Source organism: Parus major, chromosome 1A, assembly GCF_001522545.3.
Source record: "Parus major isolate Abel chromosome 1A, Parus_major1.1, whole genome shotgun sequence".
In the NCBI taxonomy this organism is placed as follows: domain Eukaryota; kingdom Metazoa; phylum Chordata; class Aves; order Passeriformes; family Paridae; genus Parus; species Parus major.
Genome location: NC_031773.1, coordinates 2,088,782 through 2,105,795, shown reverse-complemented (window position 1 = coordinate 2,105,795; position 17,014 = coordinate 2,088,782). Strand labels below are relative to the sequence as shown.

Here is a 17,014-nt window from a genome sequence, read left to right as displayed (position 1 = left end):
ATTTAATAGATACTGTTAGTATTAATTGATTTTGCTATAATTCATTCTACTCATGTTTTCACGCTTAAGGGCTGGGTTTTTTGGGTTTTTTTTCCTATTAGCAGTAAATTCCCTAAATATCCAGGCAGAATGAATAAGTCAAAGCATTTACTTCTTCTCTTATTTTTTAATTTGGGGATGGGGGAAGTGGGGAAGGCTGTGCTCTGCAGCTCACCCCAATCAATAGCAGATTAAGTATAACACTCAATAATGGGACTGATGTGCTCCTCAACAGCTCAAGAGGCCATCAAATGATATTTTGTCAATTGGACAGATGAGTTTATGCTGTGGGTCCACTCTCCTTCCTTTCTCATCAGCCCTTTCTGATCTTAATCCAGATGTCTCTGGATCCCTGGAAGTGTCCAAGGCCAGGCTGGATGGGCTTGGAGCACCCTGGGATAGTGGGAGGTGTCCCTGCCCATGGCAAAGGATGGGAACTGGGTAACCTTTTAGGTCCCTTTCAACCCAGACCATCCTAGGATTCTGTATTTCCATTATCTTCTATCAGATAAAGCCAGGAGGGAATTCTTCAGGTCAGGATTTTTTTTTTCTTTTGTCCTTAAAAGCAGAGAGGGGAACAGAGAACAAAGATTTACAATTCTGCTTAAAAATAACCCCACACACAGAAGATCACTGTCATGTCCAGGTACACTGAAACCCTGCCCAGAGATACTGCAAAATTCAGAACCATTCCTGGAAATAAATTTTATGAGGCAATAGCCTCAAGATGAAAAATTTATTTCTGCTTTCTTGGCTAATCATACACTGAAAGTCATTTGTGAGCTTGTTTGCAGGGCTGGGGCTGGGTGAGGATGAGGAAAGGATCAGGCTGATTTGCTTGTATCCATGTTTGTATTCTCTCTTCTGCCTGAGAAGAGCTAAAGCTCTTGGCAAGAATCCCAACATCATCATCCTCCTCCTGTTATTAACTGGCTGCCTCCTCAGAGGTGCTGGGTGGGAAAGGGCCAGGGCCACCTGCAGAAAAGCCACCTCTGGCCCTGCCACATCTGTTATCTGCTTTGAAGACACTTTATCAGGCCAGGCAAGCTCTGAGAGACTGGGAGCAGACAAAGCAGGCAAGTGTTATCTGAACTGAAATCCTGCCCTCTTGTCCTGCACAAAATAACCCAGTGCTCCCTGGCAGAGCTGGCGTCCCTTCCAAGCTGCTGCTGGGGGCAGGACGTGTCTGGCTGCCTGTTCCCAGCTCCTGGGGAGCCACAGGGGCTCCTGTCCCTCAGCTACAGCTGAGAAAATCTGCAGACAAAACCTCTTTGAGGGGGGGAGTTGGGTCTGAAAGACAAAAGGAGTTTGGTTTTGTTGCGGTCATCTCATCTCAGCTGTGAGCCATAAGAGTGGGGATTCTTAATAAGGGGGACTCATTAATACAGGGGTCCCATTAATGCAGGGCCCTCATTAATGCTGGTTTTAAACTGAAGGAGGGTCAGTTTAGATGAGATATAAGATTTTTTTTTTTTTTTTTTTACAATGAGGGTGGTAAAATACCGGCAGAGGCTGCTCAGAGAAGCTGTAGCTCCTCCTGGATCCCTGGGAACACCCAAGGTCAGGTTGGATGGGGCTTTAACCCACCCTCACCTCAAAATATGCACCAAGCTACCAAGAGAGAAGCCTTCCAGGCATGGGAAGTTAGATTGAGTTAGATTGAGATTATTTTCTTCATGTCTCAATTAAAATGTAGATCTCCTCCACTGCCTGGGGCAGAGGGACAGGAGGCATTGGGAATGAGATATGGGAGGGAGAAGCAAGGCATGGGGAGGGTTTGCTTCACCCCTGTCCTGCTTTAACCCTTCTGGTGCCACCCCTGATCTAACAGAAGGGTGTGCACTGGGATAACCAAGGAATTGCACGTGTGCTTGCATCTTTTCACGTCTGCCAAGGCTCCTTCTGCTCTAATTAAACAAACTCAAAGCCTGCTCAGCCACTTGTGAGATGAAATTATTATTTTTGTGCTTTATATATGCTTTATACATACTTTATATATATATATATATGTTTTACTGTAGTCATCACATCCAGCTACTTCTGCAATCCACCCATTGTCCAAAATACTTTAAGCCTTAGGATCTCACACCCACTCATGAGGTTATTCTGTTATTCCTGTCCTACAAACAAGGGCCTAAAACACAGGGAATTTAAGGACTGGAGTCACTTTAAGTCAGGCATTGTTTGATATGGTCGTTTAAGGTTCCTCAGTAGCTGCTAAAAGAAACTGGCACTTCCAGGGGGCAATTCATTCCACTGCCTTCAACACCCCGGGGTTAAGAGGAATGTGTTCAGAAAAAGTCCTTGTCTTCACTGTCTGCAGAGACAGGAAACCGAGGAGCAGATGAGATAAATCCCATCCTAAGCAATTTGTCCAAAATCATGCCAGGTACTATGGCAGAGCAAGGAAATTAATTCTGTTCTCTCTCGCCTAAGGAAAATCCTGCAACCAGTGGATCACGCTGACGTTCCTTCCTAAATGTACCAAGGGGTCCAGGACGTGTTTTCTCCAGCCAGAACCTGTCCCAGATCTTGTCCTACAACAGTGACTCAGTCCCTTCAGCCCACAGCAATTCCCACTTCCCTGACCTCTCAAATCCCTTTATCCAGGTTAGGGAGAATCATCCTGCAGCTCCTCCACTCTATCCCAGCAGACATTCCTTGCTTTCATGCTTTCAGCATTTCCCCCTCCCTTCATTATTTTATCTCAACTTTTCCTCAGCTTTCTCTTTATTTTTGGCCACAAGACAACCAGCAAAAAGACATGCTAATTGCTGGTGTAACTTCCCAGGCAGGGAAGATGTTGGAGGGAAATGAAAAGAAACCTGCTGTTCCTTCCATTACCAGGGAGTGATGGATGATTCCTTACAAAACTGTTTGCTGTGGGGCTGCCCCATGTCCCTACAGCACACAAGGAATCCCACTGCCAGTGGCAGGAGAAATTCACAGCCACTACCTCTGTCCTTCACTGGGAATTTGGTTTTTCCTGCAGAGGATGGCAAGAAAACCTGATTTAATTTTTAATATCCTGGTTTCTTGCATTCATATCTGAAGTGGGAAACAATGGAAGAGAAGATACTCAAGAGGATGGGACAATGCAGATGCTGCTGGGGGTTGGGAAGACTGTAAGGAGGATCCCCCACAAGAGAAAGCCCCACAGCAGGATGAGAGAATCAAGCTCAGAAGCTCCTGTGAACTCAGAACCTCCCTCCAGGACCACAGTTCTGCTTGGATGACAATCTTGAGCTGGAAGGGACCCACAGGGATCATCCAGTCCAACACCTGGCCCTACACAGAACACCCCAAAAATCCCACCCTGTGCCTCAGAGTGTTGCCCAAACTCTTCCTAACTCTGGCAGGCTTCATGCTGTGACCATTGCTCTGTGGAGACTGTTCCAAAAATACCCAATTCTTGTATACAAAAGTATCCAAAAATTAAAAATAAAATAAAATAAAATAAAATAAATTTTAAAAATTAAAAAAAAATCTCCCTGCTACAGAAGTCAAAGGGGAAAACATCTGCACCTCTGCTTGGGGGATGGAGTGCAGGAGGATGTGGGAGCAATGGGGAGAGCTAGGGGTTGTGCTGATGGCACAGACAGGTTGGGTGGCAGGCCACTGAATGTGGGAATGTGCAACAGAGGATACTGGGAAGGAATTCCTGCCTGTGAGGGTGGGGAGACCCTGGCAGAGGGTGCCCAGAGCAGCTGTGGCTTCCTCTGGATCCCTGGAAGTGCCCGAGGCCAGGTTGGACAGGACTTGGAGCAGCCTGGGATGGTGGGAGGTGTCCCACGGCAGGGGGTGGAACAGGATGAATTTTAGAGGGTTCTTCCCACACAAATGATTCTCTGATGGCCTGAATTTATGGGCAGGAGTGTGTGCAGATCCATGGAGAGACTGAGGCTGGATAAAGACACACCTTAAAGGTTTGCCGTTCTTTTCTTCAGGAGGAATTTCTCCCCGGTTCCCCCCGCTCCTTTCCCTTCAGAGACTTGTCACAGGTGGAGGCTGATGAAATGTCACAGAAGCAGCAGTGGCAGCGATGTTCCCCCACCCTGGGGAGGGCTTGTTTCATGTGCCATTTTCCCTCATTGGCAGCTCATTGGCTGCAGAGGCACCGGGGAGCTCCTGACAGCAAGACAGATTCCCTAAAAGAGAGAGATTCCCTACAAACAGCCCAGCGACTGAGACAGCTCCCTGAACCATCCATATTCCCTGACACTCGCTGAGTGCCCCAGCCCTGCAGCAAAGCCTAGCCCTGCTCCATTGCAAATCAGGGCATTGCAAGACTTTAGAATTCACGGGAGGAGTGAGAGCGGTCACGTTGCAAAACCCGCGGAATTTTGTCCGTTCTGAGAATTTGAGAGGGGAGAACATCCCAAACTGGGGTTAGGCTTGGTTGTGTTGCCAACATACAGAGCTTGAAAGTCACCTGAGATGTCCTCAGGACCCCATCTTATCCTCCAGAAGAACAGCAAACTCTGCCATACTCATCCCAGGTGAACATCTCACACCTGAGGTGCCCCAGTTGCAGCACAGCAGGGATGGGTCACTGAATCGAATTCCTAAACACCTATAATTCCTAAAAACACCTATAATTCAAAGTCTCCTTATATTCTCAATATATCTGTTATTCCTTATTCCTTATTTTGCTGCTTCTTGAGGTCTGAATCTCCCTGCTGGCTCTGCCAATATCCATGTTGCAATTCAAGTCCGGGAATACTCATTTCATGTGACTCGCTCACAACTTTGCATCTCAGCTCCAGTGCACACCTGATTTTTAAGATTTTTAAATCTTAAAATTTTAAAAAATGCTCGGGGTGCCCATGCAGCTTTCCCCTATCCCTGTTCCCTCCCTAAATGTCTCCTGTGGGATGTGTAGATATTTCACCCAAACACCTTCCCCTGAAGGGGCTGGAACTCTCTGCAACGCTAAACCTGAGCTGCCAACGTTCCTGTGACGGAGACGAATCCCAAGTAGGACACCAAACTCACAGGGCTGCAGGAGGAGAAAGCTTCTGCTGGAACCCACTGCACAAACTAATTATCTTCCCACCCTTCCCCACTGCCCTCTAGCAAAATAAGCTAATCAAAGAAAAGGTTGTTATCAAAACACATTTACCACACGCCTGCGTCTTATGGCCCACAGTGCCCAGTGCTGTCCCTGAGTTGCCTCAGGCAGGTACAGCCACCGAGATAATCAACCTGTGAAGGGCACAGCTCTGCCCTGCACTGCTCAGCTCACCAGAGCAGCAAAAGTGCCCCCAAAGGGGACACGACGGCGTTTAGGGAACGGATGCAGCCATGGGTCGGTTCTCCAGGACTGGGGATCTGCTCAGAGGGCTGGTTCAGAGGGGTTTATTCAGTGTTTTCTGTAGAGAAACAGGATTCCCAGGAGCCTCTGATTCACTGGGGCTTTATCACCATCAATAGCCACGCTCCCAGTCCCAAGAATTTCCTCCTCCTCTCTGGGCTAAGAGCCCTGATCTCATTTCAAAAGGCCATTGCGGAGCTGTCACATTTGGGGCTATTTCCTCGGCTCCAAAGGTGTGAAAGGATGGGTACTTTAGCTGTACCTCAGCAGGCAGATTAGAGACTCCCTGGGCTCAGGACAGGGTGCTTTGATGTCCCCCTGCTGTGCTTCCCTCTGAAACACCGGCTCCAGTTTCCATAAGTGCCTGGGAAGAAGTGGGAATTGCTCCGTGCCAAGGCCAGTTTTGGGAAGATGACTCCACTGTCCCTTGCTGTCAGGTGGGAAGGGTTCTCAGGCCAGCTGTGACAGAGGAGGAGGCAAACCAAGACATCCCAAGAGCTCAATCACTCCTTTGCCACCACTGACTGCCAAACAAAGGATGGGAGACTTTCAAACCAAGTGAAAGGCTGCAGATTTCCTGGAATTACTTTCTTTCACAGCATTTATGTTTTTCTTGCCATCATGCAGCAGCACAGAACTGGAAATCTCCTTTGCAGTGAGAAATATCCACAAACACCTCGGACACACCGGGGTATTGAACTTAACAACTGGCTCTGAGTCTCCTTTCCAATGGGGAGGCACAGCCCAGATGGGCACAGATTTCCAAGAAAAAACGGGATTTGAGCTGGAAGCTGTTCTCCATGTGGCTGCTCCATCCTCAGGATGATTGAAACAATTATCAGGTACCTTTAACAGGACTCAGAGATGTCTGAAGGCTTCAAGAGCTGCCCCATGGCAGGACAATGTTGGGGCAGGGAAGGATAAAGGAAGATTTTCCTATAAAAATGTCCCTAACCAAGACAGTGAGACCCAGAGGGTGGTCAGGCACTGCAACAGGCTCCCCAGGAATGTGGTGATGGCACCAACCCTGCCAGAGCTCAGGAAGAGTCTGGACAGCGCTCTCAGGCACCTGGTGTGGTTTTTGGGGCTGTTCTGTGCAGGGCCAGGAGCTGGACCTTGATGATTCACATGGCTCCCTTCCAGCTCAGAATATTCCCTGGTTCTATTACTTTTCATCATTCCAGGCAAGTGCAAAACACCTCCAAATTGCTGCCTGATTGGAGGGACTCCAGGTGGTACCTTGGGACAAAACAGCATGGGGAGTACGAGGCAGGGGCAGCTGAGGGTTTATAGGATCACAGGATCAGGAAATCCCTCTTTTCCCACTGTTAAAGCTCTGAGCAGCCCAGGAGTGGGTGTGATATTCCAACCTCCTGCCCCGCTGGGTCCCTGAAGCCTGACCCACACAGCCCCTTCCAGAAGCAGCGCTGGAGGAAAAGACTGGGAAGCAAAAACAAGGGAAAAAGGGAAGAAGAAAGAACAAAACCCTGAAAAGAGTCACAGGCTTTCAGACAGCAGAAAGTCAAACAAGAAAAAGACCCTTCAAGAAAGGTCTTATTGCAGCCTGTGTAGGTTACCTGAGACTCTCTGGTGGTTCAGAAGACTTTGACCAAGAAAGTTAAAGCCAGGGAAATCAATGAGCTCTGCCAGAGGCGGCGCATCAGGTTACCTGCTGAGCCCAGACACCGCGAGCTGCACTTTGGAACTTTTCCCTTTTATTTCTCCTGGTCTGGCAGTGAGGCTGAGTGTGGATAACAAACCCCCCTCCCCCTCCACGGTGATCACTAGAAAACAGCTTGTTTAAATGCCTGTTTTTCCCTTCATATCATGTTGGAAAGGAGAGCTGCAGTTTTGGAGTGTGTGAGTTGTCCACACAAGTGGGAGGAGGTGGAGAGCAGGAGGATGTGGAGGGTCACTCCTCAGACACTGGGGTGGGTGTCTGCTGCCAGAGAATGGCATCAATCCCCTCTGAACGGGGCTGGTTTTTTTGTTGGGAAACCAAAAAATTCTCCTACGGCTTCTGAGGTGTCTCATAAGAGCAGGGATCCAGTTAATCCAGACCAGCTCCACCTGAGGAATTCCGTGTGGGAGATTTTGGGCATCCCCTGACCTACCTAGAGCCAAAGGGATCCAGGAAAGGTGACTGCTGTGGCCCAGAAATGAGAGTCTTTTGTCACTGCTTCTTCCATAGGGGGAGGATGCCTTCAGGAGGCCACTGGATCCTATTCCCAAGGTTCAGGAGCAGCAGGATCTGCTGGCATGTGCTCTGCAAAGCCAACAGAGCCAGCTCGGGTGCCTTGGGGAGGCTCTGGGTGCCAGAAGGACACACAGAGGACACGAGCAGCTCCTCAGAGCTGAGCAGAGGAGTGCAGGGAGCAGAGCCAGCTCCTGGCTCCGATATCTCCAAGCAGGACAGACTGGAGATGCTTAAACAATCCCTCTTCCCTCCGCAGCAAATGTCAGTTCCTCTAAACCAACAGCGCTTGTTGACTGCTTTGCTCAGTCTCTAGGGCTGGTAAAGACTTCTGGGGGAGAAAGAAATCACAGATGCTCAAATGTTTCATTCTAATGGAAAAATAAAAATAAAAAAAAATTAATGCTTCCTTTCAGAATGACTTTTTATTTTGAAATCTCAAGCAATTTGCTAAAAACTGAAATCAAACCCCAAAACGAGGACTTCCAAAGTCTAAATGAATCATTCTCCAATTACTAAATGGAATCAGTCCCTTCCAGAACAGCTTTCAAGAACATTTCTTATTAAAAAAATAATTGGCCACTGCGAGCTGGAGGAAAAAAAAAAAAGTTTTGAAATATCATAAGTTCTCCCAGAAAATGGGACTGTTTCCCTCTCTGATTGCAATTAATGACCTGCCAGCCAAGGAGTCCCCAGGCCTGCAAGGGCAGATTCCAGAGCAGAAGGAGGCTGGTGCCTGGGGGTGCATCCTCCTTAAGGACAGCTTGTGTGTGTTCAGCTATTCCTCTTGGAGTTAGATGGATGTTTCATGGGATGAAATGAGGCAGCAAAGCCAAAATCTAGGAGTGTCACTAGCGCAGCAGAGCCTGGGACAGGTCTCTTTGCACCCAGCAGGGGATGTCCCTGCAATAAAATGTTGCTCTTCTCTATAGGGACGCTGCTTTTCTGTGCCAAATTTACATTTTTATGGCAGGTGGGGTGTTAAAGACAACCCAGGGATGCTGTGCAGGGCTGAAAATCTGCATGGTGACCACATGCAGATGGACTAGAGAATGTACATAGAATAATAGAATGGTTTGGGTTGGAAGGGACCCTCAAAATCATCTATTCCACCCCAGCCATGGGCAGGGACACCTTCCTCTGTCCCAGGCTGCTCCAAGCCCCATCCAACCCAGCCTTGGGCACTTCCAGGGATCCAGGGGCAGCCCCAGCTTCTCTGGGCACCCTGTGACAGGGCCTCCCCACCCTCACATGAAGAATTTCTTCCAAATATCCAATCTAGATTTAATGAGGGGTTTTTCAGTAGTTGAATCTGGGAAAGAAGGAAGAGGAGGAGGTTACAGTTTGGATATGGAGGAGACAGGAGTAACTCGCCAGGGGATTAGAAGAGTGGTCAGATTTGGGTGTTATCCTTGGACAGCGCTGCATCTGACACAGGAGGAAGCTGCTGAATTCATTTCAGGGCTGCAGAAAACTTCTCTTTGCTCTCAGCCCTCTCTGCAGCCCTGTCCGGGCTGGTGACATTGCTGTGACCTTGCAGCAGGCACCGAGTGCCAGCTCTGCAGGCTGGTCCATCCCCACTGCTCCATCCTCTCCCTCCCCCAGAGACCCCCGCAGCCACCAGAGCCACATTTTCAATTTACACCGAGTAAATGATTCATCGCCGCCTAAAGAGGCCTGAGCAGAGCCCGGGAGGGAGCAGAGCTGGGAAAGGGAGGGAGGACAAGATCGGGGTAAAGATACGGAGATGAAAAGCTCCAGTGACCTGCTCTGTATCAGCTCCTCTCCTCGGGACAGAAACCAATCCATCCTCCCCCCTCTCTCCCGCAGCCGTCTGTGGGTCTGTCTGTCTCTCCCAGAGGACTCGAGTTTCTCGGTGTAAGGTTAGGACAGCAGAGCTGTGGAAATCGATTCCCGAGCCCTGGCACGCCGCCCTCGGCCCAGACAGCCCAGCTCAGCCGGGAAAAGACGGATGGGAGCTGTCCCTGGAGCTCTCAGGGGATGGGAGCTGAGGATGGCTGGAAATGGGGGTCTGGGGAAGAGGAGCTGCATCAGCCCTTGTAGGAAAAATCCCAAAATAAGAGAGACAAAAATACAGTGCTGTAACCCTTTGGGCAGTTTTCTCCTGTCCCCCAGCCCACTACTGCTCCTCTTGATGGTTTGTACTGGAGGAGGAGAAGGGAACAGCGTGGCTTTACCCACAAATCTGCCTCCCAGCCCCACTCTACCCCAGCTCTTGCACAGCCCAGCTGCTTCCTCCACACCTTCCACATCACTGGATTCAGCCCTGCACTGGGAATCCCCTGGGATTCCTGACTGGAAGGGAAGAAGGAAGGGTTAGGAGCCAGGAGGGGAAATGTTTATGGCATTTTTCCCCAGGGACCCTCGTGCAGGAGCTGTTGAAGGCGTATTCAAGTTGAGGAAAGTCTGTTAATGAGTCTTGAGGGGTTCTGATGTGCACAAATTTCTAATTAGAGACTCAGTATTCCAGTGTCCTTACCCTGAACATCCTGTGCAGCCAAAACTTTCTGAGTGGGATGTAATTGGCTCCTTTGCTCTCAGGGCTGCCCAAAAGGATGAGGAAACTGAGGCTCAGAAAGGAGCACCTGAGGCTGAACTGAAAACCCCTCCCAAACTAGGACTGAAAATCAGATTTCTTCACTGTGAGAAAAACTAAAGGGAAGCAACAGACTTGAAGTGGGATTTGATAACATTTGCCTTCAAAATGCTTCAAAAAAAACCCCCCAGGGAATCAATCTCAGTGACCCTGCTGAAAGGCACATAAATAAGAGGTGTTTCTCTTCTCCAGATAAGGAACTAGAGGTTAAGTGGCCAGAGGGAGGAGGGCACGGGGATGCTGCCATCAGCCAGGTCCAGACTCCAGCCACACTTCTCCCTCAAGAATCGAGCCTGCACAGGGATTTTTTTTTTAACCAAGTTGAATCTGACAGCCCCACCCATCACCCTCCATTTCATTCCCAGTACTGCTCAGGATGAGCTGCTGCACACTCTGCAGGTGCCTGTGCTCCTTCTCTCTCCTTTTGGGGATTTATTTGCTGCATGTTTTGATTTGTTTGTTGCCACTGACCCTGGATGCAAGGAGATGAAATATCCAGCACTGCTGTGGTACAATCAATGAACAAATTAATGCCTTTCTGTGCTGCTTGCACATATCTGTGCTGTCCCCTCCCTGGCAGCAAACACACGGTGTCCTGGAGGATGGATGCAGGATGAGATGGCATGGGAACACACTACAAAGCTCTGTGTCAAAAGGAAATATCCTCAGGTCAGCAGGATGAAAGTTTTCTGGGCTCTTACCCACCACACCACAATTCAGGACTGGTTTGCCAAGGCTCTCTTGAACAATTCCAGAGCAGGAGCCACATTTTTGGACGTGTTTTGGGACGGATCCCCCAGATCTGATTTGAAATTAAGCAGACTGCTGTGGTTTTGGATGAGGGTCACACAAGCTGACAGGAGCAGAGCATTCAGAGCATCGACAGAAGGTTGGAATATGGTCCAGGTTTGTTCCCTTCTGTTCCACAAGGAGAGGTAGCAAAGTCTATCACTTCAACTGGATCCCTGTCTCCACCTGGAGAGTTTGCAACTCAACAGGAAGAATTCAGGTGAACTCAGAGGGAGAAGACCAACACACAGCAAGAGCAGGGCCCATCAGAAAAACCCTCCAAGGCTGCCAAGGACACCGTGAGGCTTGGAGTGACAACACCCTGCAGAGCCATTCTCAGCTGGAACCCTGGGTTAGACAGGTCCACTGCACTTCCCAGCCCCTGTCTGGGCTGAGAGGGGCTGGGCAAATCAGACCTCCCTGTCACTCAGAGCCAGAGCCCAGCCAAGCCAACACCTCCCTCTCCACGGCTTTGGCAGAGGGCTCTCTGCAGGAGGAGATCACTCAGGGAAAGGCTGCAGAGAGGCAGCTTCAAGACCAACAGCATCGTCAAAAAGCCTGAGGAAAAACACGCCAATGAACTGATATCCCAATACTGAGGACACCTGGATCCAGTTCTCCTTGTGAGGCAGTGGATAAGCCAGTACAACAAAATAATGGAAGAGTGGAATGAGGCCTTGCTTGGCCTGTTGAACCATAAAGTCCCAATGAAAACCGCCTTGGAGTGGATCCCATGTTGTTTACTGGGATCTGATTCCTCATCTCTAAGGGTGATGGAGATCACAAGTCCGAAAGAGGAGAGGTTCAGGTCAGCAGTGGAAAGCTGGAGGTGCTGAGACAAGGGCGAATGGCCAGAGGCAAATTCCCTTGAATGGAATGGAAACCACCAGGAAAATGTGACCCAGAGGAGAGCTGCTGGAGTGTTGAATTCAAAAAACACCAGGCTGCTTTGCCAGTGCAGTCAGCAAACTGTAGACCAAGCAGTGGAGGAGCTCTCTCCAGCCTCTACCACCCTTCTTTCCCCTCGTCTTCCAAAACAACCCTTCATAATGAAGCAAAGTCTCTCCCCAGCAAGTCCCAGAGAACTTTTTGGAGGTACAGGCTCAGCCAGGGGCTGAGACAGCATTTCCCCCCCCTGTCTGTGTTATCAGGAGGCAGCTGAGGGGGCAGGAGGGGCTGGGGTGGTGGCAGAGCCCAGCAGGTACTCACGTGTTGTGAAGCACACACCATCCGCAGTGGGGGTCCCCCGAGCCCAGGCACTCGCTGCAGGTCTCGTACTGGCTGCACGACTCCACGGGCACCCTGGTGAGCTGCAGGAGGAAAGGGGACAACCTGTCAGGCTTCTCACACGGCTCAGAACGGCTTGGTGGAGGTGCCACCCGCCCTGTCCCCTTGCCCTGGTGCCTGTGCTCCCGCAGGAAGATCCGTGCAGTGCTGGGCAGGCCTGGGGCAGGCAGAGGGATGGGGATGCTGCAGTCCCTCCCAACATCCTGGTCCACATCTCCTGTGGCCTTTCCCTCACCCTGTAGCCCTCCATCCATTGCTAAATTGCTTGCAGGATTTCCCAGCAATCAGCAAATCAGGCAGGCTGTGGGGATGTGGCACCTTGAAATTAAATCAATTCATTTCAATTGGACAAGAGGAGATCCGCAGCAGGTTAAACTCCCTGGATCTCATTGATCTCTCTCGTTTTGGACTCTGTTGCTTTCTGGCTTCTTGTGAGAGCTGAGGTCTTGTGGTGTCTTTGTCTCCCTCCCGTGACCTCCTGCCACCACCAGTCCCCACTGCCACCACCACTGCTGGTCCCAGGAAAGCGTTAACTCCACTCCCCATCGCCTGTGCATCTTTCCAACCACCACTTGTCCCATCCCTGGAGAGGTTGCTCCCAGCAGGAAAAAGGACAAAGGCTACCAAGCTGGATATTTTCTTGCCGTAGCCCTGCTTTAGCAGCTCAGAAGGCATTAGAGTGGGACCTGAAACACCCATGTACTGCCAAAATACCGCATTTTATCATCTATTTTTCTTTTATTTTTCCTTTTTAATTAAAGCATTGCAGCGAGAGGTTTCAAGGGTTGAAGGGACTGCCCAGCCTGACCTCCTGTCTCACAGACCAGTGCTTTTGATTCCTCTTAGGTTTTGTAAGCCCCTCGCAGCTTTTGAAGCCAAACACACAATTTGGGCCCAATGACCTGATAGTCCCTTTTCCACTGAATAAACTTCAGAGAGCCTCTGTAATATCCAGTCAATTGCTGGTGTCTTCACCCCAGTTCCTGTCAGCAGGGAGAGTTTATTCCCTCAGATGACAGAGTGTGGAATTATCCTGATGAAACACCGCTGAGAACTGCCAGCTCTAAACTGCAGAACAGTTACTCCTGACAAATGACGAGGGAATACACCTGGATCCCAGGGACAATTTTTTACTTGGCGCAACATTCAGGAGAGCTTGAGCTGTGAAGTGACAGACTAAGATCCATCTTGGTTGTGTCTGTAAATGAACCAAGAACTGGCTTATTTTATTTTATTTTTCATTTTTAAATTTTAATATAAATATATATCAGGCAAAATTCCAGCTCCGTACGAAGACCTTTTCTGGCTGTATCAGAAATTGTTTTTCTCACCCTACCCACAAATCCCAGTTGATAGTCTATAAGCAAAAGCTGGAGATGTGCAGTTTTGCCTCTGGCAAGTGGCAGAAGCTTTAGAAAACTTCAGGTAGGAACAGGATGGGTTTTATTTACCATTGCACCACTGCCTGTGCCAAATCACCCAGAGGAACCAACTGCAGCTACTGAAAGCCTTTAAGGAAAATGTGAGAAAAGGGGGAAAAAAAACCTCAAACAAAAACCAGCACAAACTCACTTTTCTCAGCTGAATCTATTGACTTGAGCATAAAAACATAATCAGAAGAGACCACAGAGCAATAAATGTTATAAGAACAAGACAAAGGAGGAATCATTCAGACCTCCCTAATTAAGGCAGCCTTGGCAGCGGTGAATTAATGGTCGGATTTGATATCTTAAAGGTCTTTTCCAAGATTCTATGATTCTTTCAAGAAGTTTAAAAATTAAGATTGCTTGGCCATGAATGAGGTTGTTCCACCTTCCTTAAGCTTCTCACCAACTATTCATGAAGAACAAATTTTATGTCTCAGAATTTCACCCAATTAAACTTGTTGAAGCCAATAGTCTGTGTTGAATCCAAATTCCAAAAACACATAATTTTTTTTACAAGAAGGTGGAGACATTATATTTTATTATGTCAGCCATTCCCACCTCTTATTTCCACCAGAATAAAATATGCTGTGAGTTATTTTATCTCGATCACATCAAGCTTGGCCATGGCTACACTGTGGCCACCAGAGGACTTGAAGAAGGAGCAGAAAATTTAGCTTTCAAAGACTCTAAATCTGCCATTCCTCAATCCAGATGCAATTCCCACCTGGTAATTAGAATTTTGTGAGCACAGTTGGGTTTGGCTCTGCAGTTCCCACCCAAACCACCCTCAGTTTGACATATGGTGCTGCTTGATTTATCCTCATTAGCTCTAGATAGTTCCATCCAGCCTCACTTCTGAGCCAGTTTGCACTTGCCTGATAGAAGTGAGCTTTGGTTGAGAAGTTTAGATCAGAAAATGAACTTTTCCAACACCTGGTGATCCTGGCTTGAATGTTCAGAGTCAAAATCCACTTGTGGCTGTGATATGGGTACAAGAAAGATGTCCTAGAGGACTGAAATTCGCCATTTCTTGGCAAATTGGTATAAAAAGAGTAGATAAAAGGTGCTCTGTATGTTTTATTCTTATTAGTTAATTAGCCATCAAAGGATATCCAAGCCTGTCCCAGTGGCAGGAGGAACCTACTGGGAACCCAGATCTTCATCTTTGCAGGAATGTTTTCTTTTCAGTGTGTTTGGGTACATTTTGTGGGATATATGTTGTTTTCAGGAGCACACCTGGCTTGTGCTGCAGAGCCCACAGGGATGTGCCATGAGCTTCCCGCATCCCAAATCCCATCAATCCCACCAGAGTGTGTCCCGTGTCACCATGTGCATTATTCCTGCCCTAAAAGTCCTTTCACGAGTTCACCTCTAGCAGCTTTATTGTGAGATTAATTAAAACTGTACCATGCTGATAAATGTCTTGGGCTGGAAGTGTCAGACCTTCCAATTAATGCAGAAAGAAACCACAAAAAAAAAACCAAAACAAAGGAGCTGCAGCTGAAAGAAATGCCACCTGAGGGTCATCTGCTGAAAAGAGGAAGAACATCAAGCAAATAAGGCACATCAGAGGTCTTATTTTCCTTTTTGGAGCATAAACTGTAATTAATTCAGCTCAGCTTTCCACGTTGAAGGGTTTGAGAGCTGACTGTGTCCCTCCAGGGAACAGCCAGCTTTTTGTGCTGCCACTAAAATATCAGGAAAAGGGAAGTCCATGCAGCCTCCCAGCTACAGAGCTTTGCCAGCATTCACTTGGATGACTTGGATGAAGGGACCAGGCAGAGCTGGAGGTGGAAATCTCCATGGCAAACCCAGCTGTGGTTACTCCTTCCACCCCTTCTCCATCCTTGGAAAGCCTGACAAACTCTTCAAGGCTATTTTCCAACCTTGGTGATGGTCCCTACCCCTGGTTCTTCATGGGAGTGAGACCTGGATTCAACATTTTGTGGCAAATATCACAGAATCCTGGAATGTCCTGAGCTGGAGGGGACCCACAAGGATCATTGAAGTTCAATCCTTAGCCCTGCACAGGGCGACTCCAAGAATCCACCACGTGTCTGAGAGTGCTGTCCAGATATAACCAGGGATTCAGCAGGACTAGAAAAGGAAAGTGTCCTTCATTTTGGGGCATTAGGAGCCAGTTTGAAGGAATTTATATTTAATTTATATTCCTGCAGTGGTCACAGCTTCACTGATATTTTTAGCCTCACTCTGCCAGAGCAATATATGGATGTGAGAACAGACTGCTGTTGTTCTCAGGGCTTATATCCCATATATCAGGAAAATATATATTATATCAGGAAAAGGTTCCTCCCCAGAGGGTGGTGGGCACTGAACAGGCTACCCAAGGAGTGGTCACATTCCCAAGGCTTCCAGAGCTTCAGAAACATTTGGACAATGCTCTCAGGGGTGCACAGGGTGGGATTGTTGGGGTGTCTGTGCAGGGCCAGGAGCTGGACTGGATGATCCCCACAGCTCCCTTCCAACTCAGGATATTCTCTGATTCTGTCCCCACATCTCCCCATTTTATCAAGGAGAGCTGAAGCAGAAAGGGAGGTCTCAGCAGCAGAAGGAGGAGCTGTCTCAATGTCTCTGAAGGTGTGGGTTAATGGCATCTGAGCAAGTCTGGGGAGGAAGTTCAGGTAACACCTGCTCAGTGAGCCCCAGGTCATTAAATACAACATATTTAGGCTCTGAGTTTATTGGAATATTGAAGATATGAAGGTAAGGTCCTTTAAAATGCCTGTGCACACACCTGGTGGACATCCAGGAGCTGCTGTGCTTCCAAAGATCTGTCCATAGCTGAGCAGAGGGACAGATGATCTCTGACCCAGAGTGAGATGCAATCCCAGAGCCAGGGCTGGACAAGGGGAAGGTGAATCTCACGTCCTTCTCAAGGGCAGAAAGGGAACAACGAGCAGGCCCAGCTGCCATGGCTGCAGCAGGATTTGAAGAGCTGTTTCACCTCATCAACACATTCATTTACTGGTCCCCAAAAGAAATTATCCACGAGTTTCTGGCTCACAAGGAAATCTTAAAAATCTGGCGAAATCTGCAAAGTGCTGAATGGTTCAGAGCTCATCTGCTCCTTCAGGGTGTTTCACCTCACCTCTGATCCTGCCTAAATTCCAAACTGCAGATTCTCCAGCTCCCAGCCTCCCTTCCCCTCCCTATTTCTAGTATGAATGAGTTACAAAAAGTCATTTAAAACAAAATGATTGAGTTTTTTTGGATCTGGTAGACAGTAACAGATAATCCTGTTAGAAGTTTGGCTCCTGCTTCTGCCATTATACATTCACAAAAGCTCCTGCTATGTGCTCAGTCATAATTTTCTGGCTCCCATTTTT

The 17,014-nt window shown here is 48.4% G+C and overlaps 1 protein-coding gene across 1 annotated transcript in view; it reads right to left on the bottom strand.

Annotated features, from left to right (window-relative positions):
- Nucleotides 1-17,014, bottom strand: part of PLXNA4 (plexin A4) — a 422,006-nt gene that overhangs the window by 135,093 nt on the left and 269,899 nt on the right. The window contains exon 5 of the mRNA XM_015628532.2: nucleotides 12,163-12,263. Coding sequence (XP_015484018.1) covers nucleotides 12,163-12,263 — 101 coding nt within the window. The remainder of the gene's footprint in view (nucleotides 1-12,162; nucleotides 12,264-17,014) is intronic.